Below are 14,597 nucleotides of genomic sequence, written 5' to 3'. Positions count from 1 at the left end.
GGTCGTTTCCCTGAAAGCTCTCTAGTGTCTGCAGCAGGATTTTCCTTGTGTGTCTTCTTCTCTAAGCCCCTCTGTTGAACTGGGAGGTACCTGTCCTGGTGTACACTGGGCAGGGGGCGTTAGGGGGGCTACATTAGGAGTGAGTGGCGTGGTGGATTGAGGGACCGTCCATCAAACATTTTGTCCAGCCGGCAGCTACACGACACTCTGACTCCTCACAGTTCGCTGCCTCGGTCCTACACATGTACACACTTGTGAACATACAGTACACATACTTCCCGTCTTTCACACACACACACACACACACCCACACACACACACACACACACACACACACACACACACACTCACACACACACACACACACACACACACACACACACACACACACTCACACACACACACACACACACACACACACACACACTCACACACACACACACTCACACACACACACACACACACACACACACACACACACACACACACACACACACACACACTCACACAGCTGTGTCCATGAGCTTGTGAGGTGAGGGAATTGCAGACCTACTTTCAACGAGCTCATGTGTTTAATCATGTCAGTTGTTATCCTGCTGAGCATAGCGCCGCTCTCAGCCAAACAAGAACCTTTTACTGGGCAAGACAGCACTGTGTCCGTCTAACAAAAGCTGCATTTAAAACCAGGTCCAGTATCTACAATAGTCCTGCACTGGAGCATAGATTTTATTCTACATGGACATAACTTGACTCTGTGCCACCCCATACAGCATTATGTTGGATGACAGTAGCCCTGGACTATATTCTATATGAACACATTGATATTATATTTTTGGCATGTAGCCAAAGCAACTTACAACAAATACATTTTGTCTCAGTAAGTGAACCATCTATCCATCAGTCATCATAAGAAAAAGGAATCTATGCTAAAACCAGGGGCCATTGGCAGTTACAATGCTAGAAGAAGGAAGAATGACTTTATTTATTTTACATAAATTTTTATTTTACATACATTTTTTTTATTTTTATAGTAGAGCTGTACATGAAATGTTGTACAGGGGGATATTGGGGATAAGGAGGTCTTTAGGAGGGACAGTTAAGATGTAGCCTGAAGAGATGGGTCTTTAATCTGCAGTGAAAGATAGGTAGTGACTCTGCAGTCCTGACAGCAGTGGGCAGTTTGTTCCACCAGCGGGACGCCAGGACAGTGAAAAGTTGTGACCGAGTAGCGCGACTGCTGCATCCACTTAGAGGCAGGGGTGCCAAGCGGCAAGCCATGATGGAAGAGTGGAGTGACCGGGCAGGGGTTTGGGGGCTGACCATTGCTTGCAAGTAGCGAGGGGCTGTTCCCTTTGTCACCCGGTAGGCGAGAACCAGGGTCTTCTTGAATCTGATGCGAGCTGCTACCGGGAGCCAGTGAAGGGTACGAAGGAGGGGGGGTGACATGAGAGAATTTTAGGAGATTGAACACAAGACGGACGGCAGCATTCTGGATGAGCTATAAGGTCTGTTGGCGGAGGCGGGGAGCCCATCCAGGAGTGTATTACAGTAGTCAAGGTGGGAAAGAGTTGTGCTGCTTGCTGTGAGGAATGGGCGTATCCTCCTGATGTTGTAGTGGAAGAATCTACTGTAGGTTGCTGTCGCTATGATGGTCGCCACACAGGATAGGTGGTTGTCAAGGATCGTCCCAAGGTTCTTGGCTGTCTGGGAGGAGTTCACAGTAGAGTTCTCTACTGTGACGGAGACATCTTGGAGAGGGCATGCGTTCAAAAGCATAGCATTTAGCATCAGTCAACCAACTTACAGTAACTGGAGTCCCATTAACCCCTGTCTGTCACTGCTATACCTTCTCTCAGGGCAGAAGACCCAAGAAGGGTGGCCCCCATCTGATGACTACAGTAGCCATGCCTGTGTTCAGCACCAAGAATGAGACGGTGAGTGAATTTGGGAGTGGGAGAGTGAGCAAGCATGTGTTTGTGCACGTCAATTCAGGTGCGCCCGTGTAATACTGAGTGAGTCTCTGTCTGCCTCTGCTCTCTGTCTGCAGAGGAACCAGGGGATTCTGTTAGGGGTCGTAGGCACGGACATTCCTCTCCAGGAACTCATGAAGATCATCCCTAAACATCTGGTACTGGACAAAACCTGCGTGCGTGCGTGTGTGTGTGTGTGCGTGTGTGCGTGTGTGTGTGTGTGTGTGTGTGTACTGTATGTAAGGATCTACCCCAAATGTGTTACTGATGAAAATGGATCAAATGTTATGTTGTGTTTTGTTATGTACTGATTACTAAACCGCATGCAATCAAATCATTGCTAACCTTTCTGTTGTGCCTCCAGCTAGGTATCCACGGTTACGTGTTTGCCATCACAAACAACGGCTACATCCTGACCCATCCGGACCTGAGGCCCCTGGTAACATCATCTGTCCTCTAAACACACTCACGCCACGTTCGTCCCTTAACCCCTAGTTCTGTCAACTACACCTAACCTACCTTGCCCAGTCTAGGCCCTTATACTTTAGCCTACTATGATCCACCTTGTTATCTCTAGAAAGCTGTAAGCTGTTATTGAAATTGTATACTGTATACAGGTTTGTATTATTGATTATTTTCTACAAATAAAAGCATGCCAGACAGTATGTTTTATACTGATACTACCCCCCTGCATTGCAGTAATGTGCATACCGTACCCTGTCACCACTGTGGTGAACAGAGATGAATGATAGATATGTTGGATATTTGATGTGGATATTATTACCCATTGAACTCTGTGTTCCACCGAGCTTTGGTGAACTGACCCGCTTGTCTGTGATATGACTAACGTGTGTTTAGCACAGGCACATACAGTGCATGTGTGTCAGTTACAATACAGTGGCAGGCTTGGGAGGCTCAATGGGAGGATGTGGTCTGTAATCCCCACCTTTTCCTTTGATGTATGCATGCAGGGATAACGGCCATTCATAGGCTGGCTGGCCTCAGCTTAACCCAGAGGTAATGCCCCCCTGACAAGAGACCACAGCCACTCTCTCTGGGACCCTGGGTCCCACTGGAACTATGTGCTAGTGGATCCGTGTGCCGTGTCGATGTAGTTCCTCTCTGTGCCGTCGTGCGTGTTTGTTAGTGTGTGTTTTCTTTGTGGGCGTCTCTTTGTGCATCAGACTGTGCTGTGACTGTGAGGGTCAATTCTGAGTAGTGCCAGACTGTACTGGACTGGACTGTTTGCTGTGTAAGGGACTGGATTAGACTGGATATTTACAGTATACAGTTTCACATTATTGGTTGTTGTAATTGAGCACATTAATATTTTGGACAGCACCGCAGCAACAGTTTATCAACCCCGGTGTTGAGTAAGCAGGGATATGTGTGTGAGACTTTTATAGTCGTTAGAACGATTTTGAATCCACTAATTTCTCATGTAGTAGGATCCTAGTCTGAATATAACTTTAGATAAAAAAATAAAAATAATTTGCACTTCACACTTGCTGAAATACTCTGAGGGATAAGTAGCTTACCAACAACAACACCAAATTCATTGCAGTGAAAACCTCTAATTTATGGCTATGATTGTTAGGTGACACAGGAAAAGGACTGGTGTACAGTATGGTTAAAGTGGGCGTCCTGTGTTCTCTGTGCAGTACCAGGAGGGCAAGAAGAGGAGGAAGCCCAACTACAGCAGTGTGGACCTGTCCGAGGTCGAGTGGGAGGACAAAGATGACATTGTATGTCTGAGCACTGAAATAACAAAGACCTCATACACATCTGATTCACAACTAAAGATCTTGCTGACTTGAAGTAAAACGATGACTATAGTTTCTGTCTGTCTCAAGTCCCTCATATGAACTACAATAGACGCACATAGAGCATGCACTCCTTACATCTTGATGATTGTTTTGTGGTTTATGTTTCAGCTGCGCAACGCCATGGTCAACAGGAAGAGAGGCACGTTCTCCATGGAGGTGAAGAAGACTGTGGACAAAGGGGTGAGGGCTGGAGATGAAGGATGACTCTCACTATGACTGTTAACTAAAGACTATTCAATGACTGTTCCCTCTGTGTGGACTGTTCCCTCTGTGTGGACTGACTGTTCCCTCTGTGTGGACTGACTGTTCCCTCTGTGTGGACTGACTGTTCCCTCTGTGTGGACTGACTGTTCCCTCTGTGTGGACTGTTCCCTCTGTGTGGACTGTTCCCTCTGTGTGGACTGACTGTTCCCTCTGTGTGGACTGACTGTTCCTTCTGTGTGGACTGACTGTTCCCTCTGTGTGGACTGACTGTTCCCTCTGTGTGGACTGACTGTTCCTTCTGTGTGGACTGACTGTTCCCTCTGTGTGGACTGACTGTTCCCTCTGTGTGGACTGACTGTTCCTTCTGTGTGGACTGACTGTTCCCTCTGTGTGGACTGACTGTTCCCTCTGTGTGGACTGACTGTTCCTTCTGTGTGGACTGACTGTTCCCTCTGTGTGGACTGACTGTTCCCTCTGTGTGGACTGACTGTTCCCTCTGTGTGGACTGACTGTTCCCTCTGTGTGGACTGTTCCCTCTGTGTGGACTGTTCCCTCTGTGTGGACTGACTGTTCCCTCTGTGTGGACTGGATAACACCTCATGTTACCCTGCTCTTCTCCCGCTTTTCAGAAACGTGTCCTGAAGATGCACAATGACTACTACTACACTGACATCAAGGGAACTCCGTTCAGGTGGGGGAGATATAACTTACTTCAGCTCAACCAGGACAAAACAGAAGTACTTGGAGCAGAGGCACTGAGAGAGAAACTGACTCTAAATTGAATTAAGTCACTGGCACTCAGTCCTAAGCACCAGGCCAAATACCTGGATGTCATCATTGACTTCAATTTAACTTTCGATGCCCACATCAGGAATGTAACCAAATCTGCCTTCTATCATTTAAAACATATTGCCAGCGTGCGTCCATTTCTCTCCCAGGTCGATACTGAGATACTAGTGCAGCTTTTATCACTAGCAGGCTGGACTACTGTAATGTTCTCCTCTGTGGTCTACCTAAAAAAGCCATTGATCAACTCCAGCTTGTACAAAATTCAGCTGCTGGTGTTTTAACCAGGACCAGAAGTAGAGCACACATTACACCTGTTTTAAAATCGCTGCTCTGGCCACCTGTTAGTCATAGAATTGATTTTAAGATTATTTTATTGGTCTACAAGGCACTACATGGTCTAGCCCCGAACTACATGTTGGACATGGTCTTAGAATACGCACCCACTAGATCCCTCAGGTCCTCTGGTACTGGTCTCTAGATCCCTCAGGTCCTCTGGTACTGGTCTACCACTAGATCCCTCAGGTCCTCTGGTACTGGTCTCTTGATTGTTCCAGGGGTCCGGACAAAGACCCAAGGCGAGGCCGCTTTTAGCCACTATGGCCCTAGACTTTGGAACGGCTTGCCGGAGGACTTGAGTGTGGATATTTTTAAAAGTAAGCTTAAAAAACACCTTTTTAGCCTGGCCTTTACCTAGTGTCTTTGTCAATTTGCACTTTTACCCCTATTTCTAATCTCCTCATTTTTGTTTTTATTTTTTATTCTTCGTTTTATTCCTGGTTTTATTACTATGTCTATTTTTCTTATCTCCTACCTCTTGTTTGATTGTATTGTGGTTTATTTACTGTTTATTGTTCAGCACTTGGAGTTGCATTCAATGCATGACTTGTGCTATATAAATCAAGTTTGATTGATTGGTTGATTGATTGATTGATATCACTCATTTGTTTTCATTCATCCTCTAATTGTTTTCTTTTGTTGCATTATTAGTCTCCACTGTTGACTTCCTCTGACGGTTCCCCTGCGTGTGTGTTTCTATATTCAGTGTCGGGGTGGCTTTGTCCCAAGGTCACGGCAAGTTCTTCTTCAGGGGAAATGTGTCGGTGGAAGCAGGTAAGAGTCACTTTCTTTCTCTTTCTCTCTTTCTCTCATTCTCATACACCCTCCCTTCCCTTATTCACCCACTCAGTGAACTAAGAGAGCTTCATCCAGCCCTGCAGGTCTGTCCGTAGGGGCATATAGCAGAGCGCACAGATGGGCGTTGCTGAAGCGTCACTGATGTCTGTGTATTTTTCAGGACTCCATGACCTGGAACAGCCAGATGTCGCACTGGCAGACGAATGGTAATGCAGGGGTTATGGAGGAGGGGTGTATTCATGCGTTATGTAGGTTATTTGCACTCAGTTCAACAGGCGTGTTGAGGCCTCCAACATAACAGCACTGTGTATTTCTGTCTACTCTTACGACCACAGGACTTACTGCAACACAGACGAGCACCATGAACACCGTTACCTGACCCAGATACAGGCCATCAAGCTCTATCTGACCGGCCGCAAACCTAACCTCAAATGTGAGTGACCTCTCTCACTGGGCATCAGGACTGATGTTTCATTATGTAACCTGGGGAATCATATCATCTTAGCTGCAACACGGATTAGAATATTATCTATGATATGTGGGCTCGTTAATTATGATTAATGATGACTAGTATAGTATACATATGATAGAGGTTTTGGTAATAGTACTGTATGTTCAGTATAGAGGATGCTGTAGTGTTCCTCTCTCTCTCTCTGTTGCAGGTGACAGAGAGTTGATCCAGGAAGTGCTGTTTGATGCTGTTGTCACAGCTCCGCTGGAAGCCTATTGGACTGGCCTTGCCCTCAATAAGTCAGAGTGAGCAAACTCCTTCTCAATTCAACCCATACAACCTCAACCCTATTGCCGTCCCTAAACCCTTCACACAGCGATTCTGTTACCAACCCAAAATGCAAATCCACATATCCCCAAACCCACCACATCATCACAATCACTCTCTGTCCTCTGTGTTTTTAGCATTCTCTTTATTGATTTGCATACAGTTCACTAGAGTTTATTATTGAATACAGTTGCAATCATCACAGATAATATACATACTGTGTGGCATCACAACCCGAGTACACACCCTCCTCCCACCATCATCTTCTCCCCTTACATCATGTGTGCAGGAACTCAGACAAAGGAGTGGAGATTGCCTACCTGGGCACACGCACTGGCCTCTCCAGAACGAACCTGTTTGTTGTCCCAGAGCATCTATCCAATCAGTGAGTACAATACTGAGCATATGCCCATTCGGTGAGCGCAACAGTAAGACCAATCAGGGCCACAGTGACTGAATTCAACCGATGATTTGTAATAATAGTAATGTTTGTCGTTTTTTTCTGCTCTTGATCCTCCTGTGCTTTCCTGTGTCTCCTTAGAGACTTCCTGACAGCGGAGGATAAGGAGGGTGTGTTCAATGCTGACCACTTCCCTCTGTGGTACAAGAGAGCAGCAGAGCAGGTCCCTGGAACCTTCGTCTACTCCATCCCTTTCGGCTCTGGTATGCAAACTGTTACACAAAACCTAATATTACTGGATCCAGGTACCCACCCATCCACCAACTACAACTCCACCTCCCCAACACATTTTTATCTGCCCCTCATTGTTAACCATCCTCTCTGCTGCCCTACATATAGTGTCTATATTAATCTAAACAGCCATTTTCTTGCCCTGTGCATTGTGTGGTTGTCTTGTAATTCTTCAAGTTACACGAATCAGGTTATCTATTCCAGTTCCCTCCTTCTATCCTGTAGTTTCATGTCAGCGAAGTGCATTTTACATTTGGAAAATATTTCTCTGTATTTCATCTTGCATGTTTATCTCTGTCGGTTGTGGTGGAGTTGTTGGCTATTCTCTGATCAGGCAATGCAGCTCATCTCCCTCAACGTAGTGTGTTACCAATGTGCCCCACTTTCTGCCCTCTGGGAGGAGGAGATGGAGATCAGGATCTCAATGTTCTCTGTTATCTGAACCGCTCTCTCTGCTCTTAATCCCTAGGCACGTTACTACCTATGCTACTAACCGCTAACAGGCTAAAGAACTCTCCCGAGGGTCTCTGCCCTGTAATTACCTGTGCTGTTTTATCACAGAATGCGTCACCCTTTCTGTATGTCAGAATAATTTCAAACATACTAGAGTACTGGCTCTGCTACTGTAATCCATGGCAGTTGGAGAGTGGCTTACTGTGATGGATGCTCTGTTTGCAAAACTATGGGTATGGCGCCATCTAGTGGGTAGAAAAGGAGCCTGCCAATTTTGCTGCTTTGGTTGTCCCATTGGTGATATTATGTGGAAAATAGTGATTGATGGTGTTCGATCGAGGTTATAAACAGCATTAAAATATGTCCTTGAATCTTCCATCAAAAGGTTATATTTTATTCATGAAACTTTTGTTGATTGACGCTAATGTCTGTTCCTTTGGTATGCACCTACAGGGTCAGATAATAAAAGTGTGGTTTTGGCCAGCACCGCCATTCAGCTCCTTGATGACAGAAAGTCTCCTATTGTCGCTGGTACAGTAAGGTCTCTAAATAGTATTTAAGGTCAACTCCTTCGGTCAAAAGGTCACAGTGTGTGATTTGTTTGTGTTTTTGTTTGTGTCTTTAGCTGTAGGAATCCAGATGAAACTGGATTTCTTTCAGAGAAAGTTCTGGACCGCCAGCAGACAGGTAGACTAGACACACACAGGAAGTAGTACATGATTTACTGGTTCAAACTCTGTTTACTCAATGAATTGATTCATACTTTATCTATTCAGTGTGCTGCTTTGGATGGGAAATGCACCATCAGCTGTGATAACGAGGTGAGAACCATCCCTGTCACTCTCATGGCACTTCCTGCTTCTGCTCAAGCTGTTTTTATCTTCCTGTCTCGGCTGTTGTACTTCCTGTCTCAACTGCATTGTAGTCTTTCTCTTGTTTTTCTTTCTCTTGCTCTGATTTCATTTGTGTGTGATGATGTGTATTGATCTTCCTATCTTCTTCTCTGTCAGGACATTAAGTGTTACCTCATAGACAACAATGGCTTCATCTTGGTCACAGAGGACTACACTCAGGTATGTGTGTGTGTGTGTGTGTGTGTGTGTGTGTGTGTGTGTGTGTGTGTGTGTGTGTGTGTGTGTGTGGGTGTGTGTGTGTGTGTGTGTGTGTGTGCGCGCGCGCACATGCGTGCATGCGTTACGCAGCTCCAATGACATTCGCCTTTGAAAAAAACCTTCTTCTTTCTCAGACAGGGCTCTTCTTTGGAGAAGTGGAGGGTGCTGTTATGAACAAGCTACTCCTCATGGGGTCCTTCAAAAGGTTGGCGGAGCAGTCAAACCCAGCCTGTCTCTCTCTCTCTGTCACACACACACACACAGTCATATATACATCCATGGCCTACACAGACACTCACTGCCTGTATTCTTTCCTCTTTGTAGGTTCACTCTGTATGACTACCAGGCCGTCTGTAAAGACTATGCCAGAAGCAGCGACAGCGCACGCACTTTATCTGATGTAAGCACTCTATCTAAGGCACACTCTGACCTTCGTCCAGTCACCAAACCCTTCATCATAATAATACTTTATTTGGTCTGGAATGAGCTTCAAACTACTATGAAACTGCAGGAGCTTGTCTCACTAAACGATTTTAAATCTAGGATCAAAGTTATGGAGGAAAATGAAATCCAGGGGCCTCATTTATAGAAAGTACTCAGATCAAATGTTGATCTTACCCGTGTCGTACGTAGAAAACCACGTCAACGTAGTGATTTATACAATTTCAACGTGAGTCGATTTGACCGTGGAAACGATCGTAGCTCTACGTCGAGTATTGACCTTGCGTACGCACATTACCTACTGGTTATGCGGAGTTATTACAGACATGTGAGCCGCACTGCCTACTGTAATTCATGCAAGTGGCTCGTAATAAAATTAACGATGTTGTTATCAGCCGAGAAAATGAGTTTAATTCAAGATTTAAAAGGAACTGATGTTTATGATTGTATTTCAGTCTTCCTTTATATCCCTCCGTAGCTGTCTATCTCCCCTTCAACATGCCTAGTGCGTTCCACAACGGACCTTGCCCGGCCACGCGCTCAATTATACTGGAGTTTCTCCGGTGTCTGGGGGTTCGCAAAGGGAGTTCGCCATATAAGAATAAGACCACCTGATAAGAATAAGACCATTATATTATTACAGTATAAGCAGCACTCGAGTTGAGGGGGGGTGGCATCCCCCCAGAAATAAAAACAGTCAAAATCGCCCCCCTCTTTCCATACTTTATGTAATTTTATCAATGAACGTGGTATTACTGCTATTTCAAGGTGCGAGGGGGCACGCACACATGCAATGACATTTTTACCAAGTTACTGACACTGAAGTCACTGATGCTGAGGGGATGCTAAAATTGTCCTCATATGATAAAATCCACCACCTCCCCTGATTTTCTTTTACAACTTGAGTACTGAGTATAAGCATTTGCCTGGTTAGTTGTCATGATCAAACGTTACAAACGCAACTTACCGGGAAGCCACCCTTCTCTGCCCTCTCCCGCTTCCAGACTAGCCGCTATAATTGAGCCGCTATCACAGGGCGTTAATACAAACCTCATTCACCTGCGTTCAATTTACCTGTGTTGGTATTTATAGAAGGAAGCACGTACGCAACTTTAAACCATCTCAGCCCGTTTTATAAATAATGCTTTAGTCCGTTTAGGAAAATGTGCTTACGTGAAAGTCAAAGATGACGTTCAAGTACTTTTTTTATAAATGAGGCCCCAGGACTGTAATGTTTTTAACTGGTAACATTGCTGAAATAATCTTGCCTGCCTTGAATGTGAAACTTGATCTGCCTTATGTTTTTTGTCTATAATTGTTTATGCTGCTTTGTTCGCCAAGTCTCTCTTTTTTCATTTCAATGAGACTTAACCTGGCTAAATAAAGACTTAACCTGGCTAAATAAAGACTTAACCTGGCTAAATAAAGACTTAACCTGGCTAAATAAAGACTTAACCTGGCTAAATAAAGACTTAACCTGGCTAAATGCAGGGGAAGTGGCTGGGGAAGTGGCTGAGTCCTTCCTCCCACAGCATGTTTGTCAGTTGCAAGCTCAAAGCAATGTGGTTACCATGGTTACCATGGTCTTTCCTTGCCGTTAAATTCTTCCTCTTGTTTCTTTCAGCCTTTCTCGGTGGTGAAATGGCTCCTGACTGAACTTGTCATGTGAGAACGACACCACCGTATTGATATAGTACATATTAACATATTTATTGTGTTCTGGAATGTGCTTAATGCTTGTGGTCTCCTCTTCAGTTTTCTGCTGGAGTTCAACCTGTACAGCTGGTGGAATGTTGACCTCTCTGTCAAAGGTGATTTGGTGTGTGTGTGTGTGTGTGTGTGTGTGTGTGTGTGTGTGTGTGTGTGTGTGTGTGTGTGTGTGTGTGTGCGTGCGTGCGTGTTGCTGAATTTGTGTTCATCTGTATCTTAATGGTTGAATGTCCTACTTCCAGCCCAAAGATCTCGGGGAAAGACCATGATGGTGCCATGTGACACAGAGTACCCTGCCTTCGTCTCTGAACGCACTATCAAAGAGACCACCGGCAACATCGAGTGTGAGGGCTGTGTCAGGTACTGTGTGAGGGCTGTGTCAGGTACTAGGAACAGAGTTACGGTACCTACTGAAGATACTGTAGATGTGTCCATGTTTAAGGTGCACATATTATATCAGGAGATTAATACATACCTGTCAACCCTCCCGTTTTTCCTGGGATTCTCCCGTATTTTACCTTTCTTTCCCGCTGTGCTCATTTAAATATTTTCCCGTAAATCTCCTGTGTTTTTTACCTATTATAATATATTATCATTTAACACATTTTGGAGTATGTTAAGATGTGAATGGTAGGCACTTGTTAGACGTTGGCGCATGCGCACAATCACGATATCCATGCAGAGTTTACTTGTCTCCTCTTGTTTCTTGGGCTGCGTTCGTAATTTCGCTCTGAGAGCGCCGGAGCGCACAATGGGTGCGTCATAAAGGGAGCAAGTAATTTGATTGGACGAGAGGCATTCCATGAGTGCTGATCAGATTTCCATCTCCACAAGACTGAGCTACTCTTCATCCCTGGGAAAGCCTGCCCTCTCCAAGACTTCTCCACCACAGAACATCGCAGCAACAGCATGCTCCTGCAGATTCTTCTTTTCAGATGGATACGACCATTCTTCACCAGAAAAGCAGCGCAACCCTTGACCCAGTCACTGGTCATCTCCCGCCTTGATTACTGCAACATACTCCTGGCCGGGCTCACCGCCTCCGCCATCAGACCTCTGCAGCTCATCCAGAATGCTGCTGTCCGTCTGGTGTTCAACCTCCCCAAATGTTCTCATGTCACCCCTCTCCTTCGCACCCTGCACTGGCTCCCGATAGCAGCTCGCATCAGATTCAAGACCCTGGTGCTTGCCTACTAGCCAGCAAAAGGGACAGCCCCCGCCTACCTGCAGGCAATGATCACCCCCCAAACTCCAGCCCGGTCAGTCCGCTCCTCCACCTCTGCTGGCCGACTGGCCCCACCACCTCTACGCCAACACGGAGGTCGCGCTACCCGATCATGTCTCTTCACTACACTGGCTCCCCTCTGGTGGAATGAGCTTCCCACAGCTGTCAGAACTGCAAAGTCACTACTCATCTTCCGCCGGAGACTGAAGACGCATCCCTTCAGGCTACACCTTAACTGCTCCTCCTGAGACATCTACTACCCCCCAGCACTGTGTCTCCTGAGACATCTACTACCCCCCAGCACTGTGTCTCCTGAGACATCTACTACCCCCCAGCACTGTGTCTCCTGAGACATCTACTACCCCCCAGCACTGTGTCTCCTGAGACATCTACTACCCCCCAGCACTGCTTCTCCTGAGACATCTACTACCCCCCAGCACTGCGTCTCCTGAGACATCTACTACCCCCCAGCACTGTGTCTCCTGAGACATCTACTACCCCCCAGCACTGCGTCTCCTGAGACACCTGGGGCCTCATTTATACAAAAGTACTTGAACGTCATCTTTAACTTGTACGTAAGCACATTTTTCTAAACGGATGTAAGCATTATTTATAAAATGGGCTGCGCTTGTTTAAAATTGCGTACATACTTCTGTCTATAAATACCAAATATACTTGAAATTGAACGTAGGTGAATGAGCTTTGTATTTACGCCCTGTGATAGAGGCTCAATTATAGCGGCTGAATTAAGACAAGTGCTATAATATAGGGTTCGTCTGGAAGCGGGAGAGGGCAGAGAAGGGTGGCTTCTCGGTAAGTTGCATTTGTAACGTTTGATCATGACAACTAACCAGGCACATGCTTATACTGTAATAATATAATGGTCTTATTCTTATCAGGTGACATTGAAAACATGGCTGCCCACTCCCTTTGCGAACCCTCAGACACCCTCAAGGCGCCTGCTAAATGCCAAAAATGTAATGGAAATGTATCCTATGGTTGCCTAGTGGTGATGTTAGGATTGACTGTGTATACCATTGTCTAAATGTAAGGGGTCTCCTTGTCTAAATGTAAGGGGTATCCTATGAGGACAGTGGTAGGGGTGGTGGGACGGCCCAGGACGGGGCGCTGGGAAATGTCCCTTATTTTCAAACCCCAATGTTGACAGGTAAGGATTAACATCAGTAGGGCCCTGCATTTTTCCCAATAATCTGACCTGTGCTATTAGGGTTAGCTTTAAACATGACTCAGTTTAACACTCGACTGCAGAGATATGTATGTGGACTGTCTCTCTCTCCTCCTCGCCTGCAGGTCGTTTGTTATCCAGCAGATCCCCAGCAGTAACCTCTTCATGGTCGTCGTGGACAACAAGTGTGACTGTAGCTCCTCCCCACCAGTATCCATGGAGCCAATCGAGATCATGTATATCCTTTCCTCAGTGTTATGGAATTACATGGGTAAATGAAAGGTGTAGGAGTGTGTTTGTCAGGTGTACAATAGAAACTGGTTTTGTGAGTATTGATGACTACTCTTCGGTGAATACATTTTTTTTTCGTAATGGTATTTTGAAGTTAGCGTTGCATTTTGGTTTGCACATCATGCTATAATGATGTTGTTCTGTAGAAACGATGAGTGTGACCACAGTTGCATCCTCATCTATCTGAGGAGTCTGAGGTTTGATTCATCAGTGTTTCTGTCCTTAACTCCTGTGAACACAACGAGTCTCTCAAATGTGATAGACTGAAGTATCAGAAGGACAGGAAAAGGCCGGAATCGTGTCATCCTTTCCACCCCGAGGTACTGTGTGTGTGTGTGTGTGTGTGTGTGTGTGTGTGTGTGTGTGTGTGTGTGTGTGTGTGTGTGTGTGTGTGTGTAGATACGTGACAGCTTGCATGTATGTGAAGGCTGTATATGGTTTGGTATCTTGTGTAAACCCTCCCTGTGTTTGTGTAGGAGAATGCCATGGAGTGTGGAGCAGCGACAGGCCTCTCTGCCCCCCTCACAGCAGCACTGCTCCCCCTGCTGGCCACTATCATCAGCAGGTGACCACATATCTGAGCCCCATCTACCCTGGACCCAACAACGGGGACAGACAGAGACAAAGATCAGCTACAACTCCCCAACAGAAGCTTACAATGCATAGGGAACATGGCCAAACAGAACATAACTTGCTCATCCAACAGGGAACATTACCAATTAGAATACTCCCTGCTCATCACCAACAGGTAGTACAGATGATCATGCATTGTGCTGTTCAGCAGAGA

General features: G+C 45.8%; 1 protein-coding gene across 1 annotated transcript in view; it reads left to right on the top strand.

Moving 5' to 3' along the window:
• The window catches only part of cacna2d3 (calcium channel, voltage dependent, alpha2/delta subunit 3), a gene marked incomplete at both ends in the record, with an annotated part of 40,790 nt that extends 26,411 nt beyond the window's left edge, over positions 1-14,379 (top strand). Inside the window, 24 exons of the mRNA XM_080548085.1 lie at positions 1,857-1,934; positions 2,048-2,128; positions 2,335-2,409; positions 3,632-3,715; positions 3,905-3,976; positions 4,630-4,691; positions 5,832-5,899; positions 6,084-6,129; positions 6,259-6,356; positions 6,586-6,679; positions 6,991-7,086; positions 7,243-7,364; positions 8,299-8,376; positions 8,471-8,532; positions 8,622-8,666; positions 8,856-8,918; positions 9,092-9,162; positions 9,282-9,357; positions 11,023-11,063; positions 11,154-11,209; positions 11,351-11,468; positions 13,645-13,755; positions 14,022-14,130; positions 14,287-14,379. Of these exons, the coding sequence (XP_080404211.1) occupies positions 1,857-1,934; positions 2,048-2,128; positions 2,335-2,409; positions 3,632-3,715; positions 3,905-3,976; positions 4,630-4,691; positions 5,832-5,899; positions 6,084-6,129; positions 6,259-6,356; positions 6,586-6,679; positions 6,991-7,086; positions 7,243-7,364; positions 8,299-8,376; positions 8,471-8,532; positions 8,622-8,666; positions 8,856-8,918; positions 9,092-9,162; positions 9,282-9,357; positions 11,023-11,063; positions 11,154-11,209; positions 11,351-11,468; positions 13,645-13,755; positions 14,022-14,130; positions 14,287-14,379 (1,899 nt within the window). The remainder of the gene's footprint in view (positions 1-1,856; positions 1,935-2,047; positions 2,129-2,334; positions 2,410-3,631; positions 3,716-3,904; positions 3,977-4,629; positions 4,692-5,831; positions 5,900-6,083; positions 6,130-6,258; positions 6,357-6,585; positions 6,680-6,990; positions 7,087-7,242; positions 7,365-8,298; positions 8,377-8,470; positions 8,533-8,621; positions 8,667-8,855; positions 8,919-9,091; positions 9,163-9,281; positions 9,358-11,022; positions 11,064-11,153; positions 11,210-11,350; positions 11,469-13,644; positions 13,756-14,021; positions 14,131-14,286) is intronic.
• Positions 14,380-14,597: the final 218 nt, after the last annotated feature.

The sequence above is a fragment of the Nansenia antarctica genome, assembly GCF_963989245.1.
Source record: "Nansenia antarctica genome assembly, chromosome: 18".
Taxonomy (NCBI): domain Eukaryota; kingdom Metazoa; phylum Chordata; class Actinopteri; order Argentiniformes; family Microstomatidae; genus Nansenia; species Nansenia antarctica.
The sequence above is the reverse complement of the archived record's forward strand: the minus strand, read 5'-3'. Positions and strand labels throughout refer to the sequence as shown.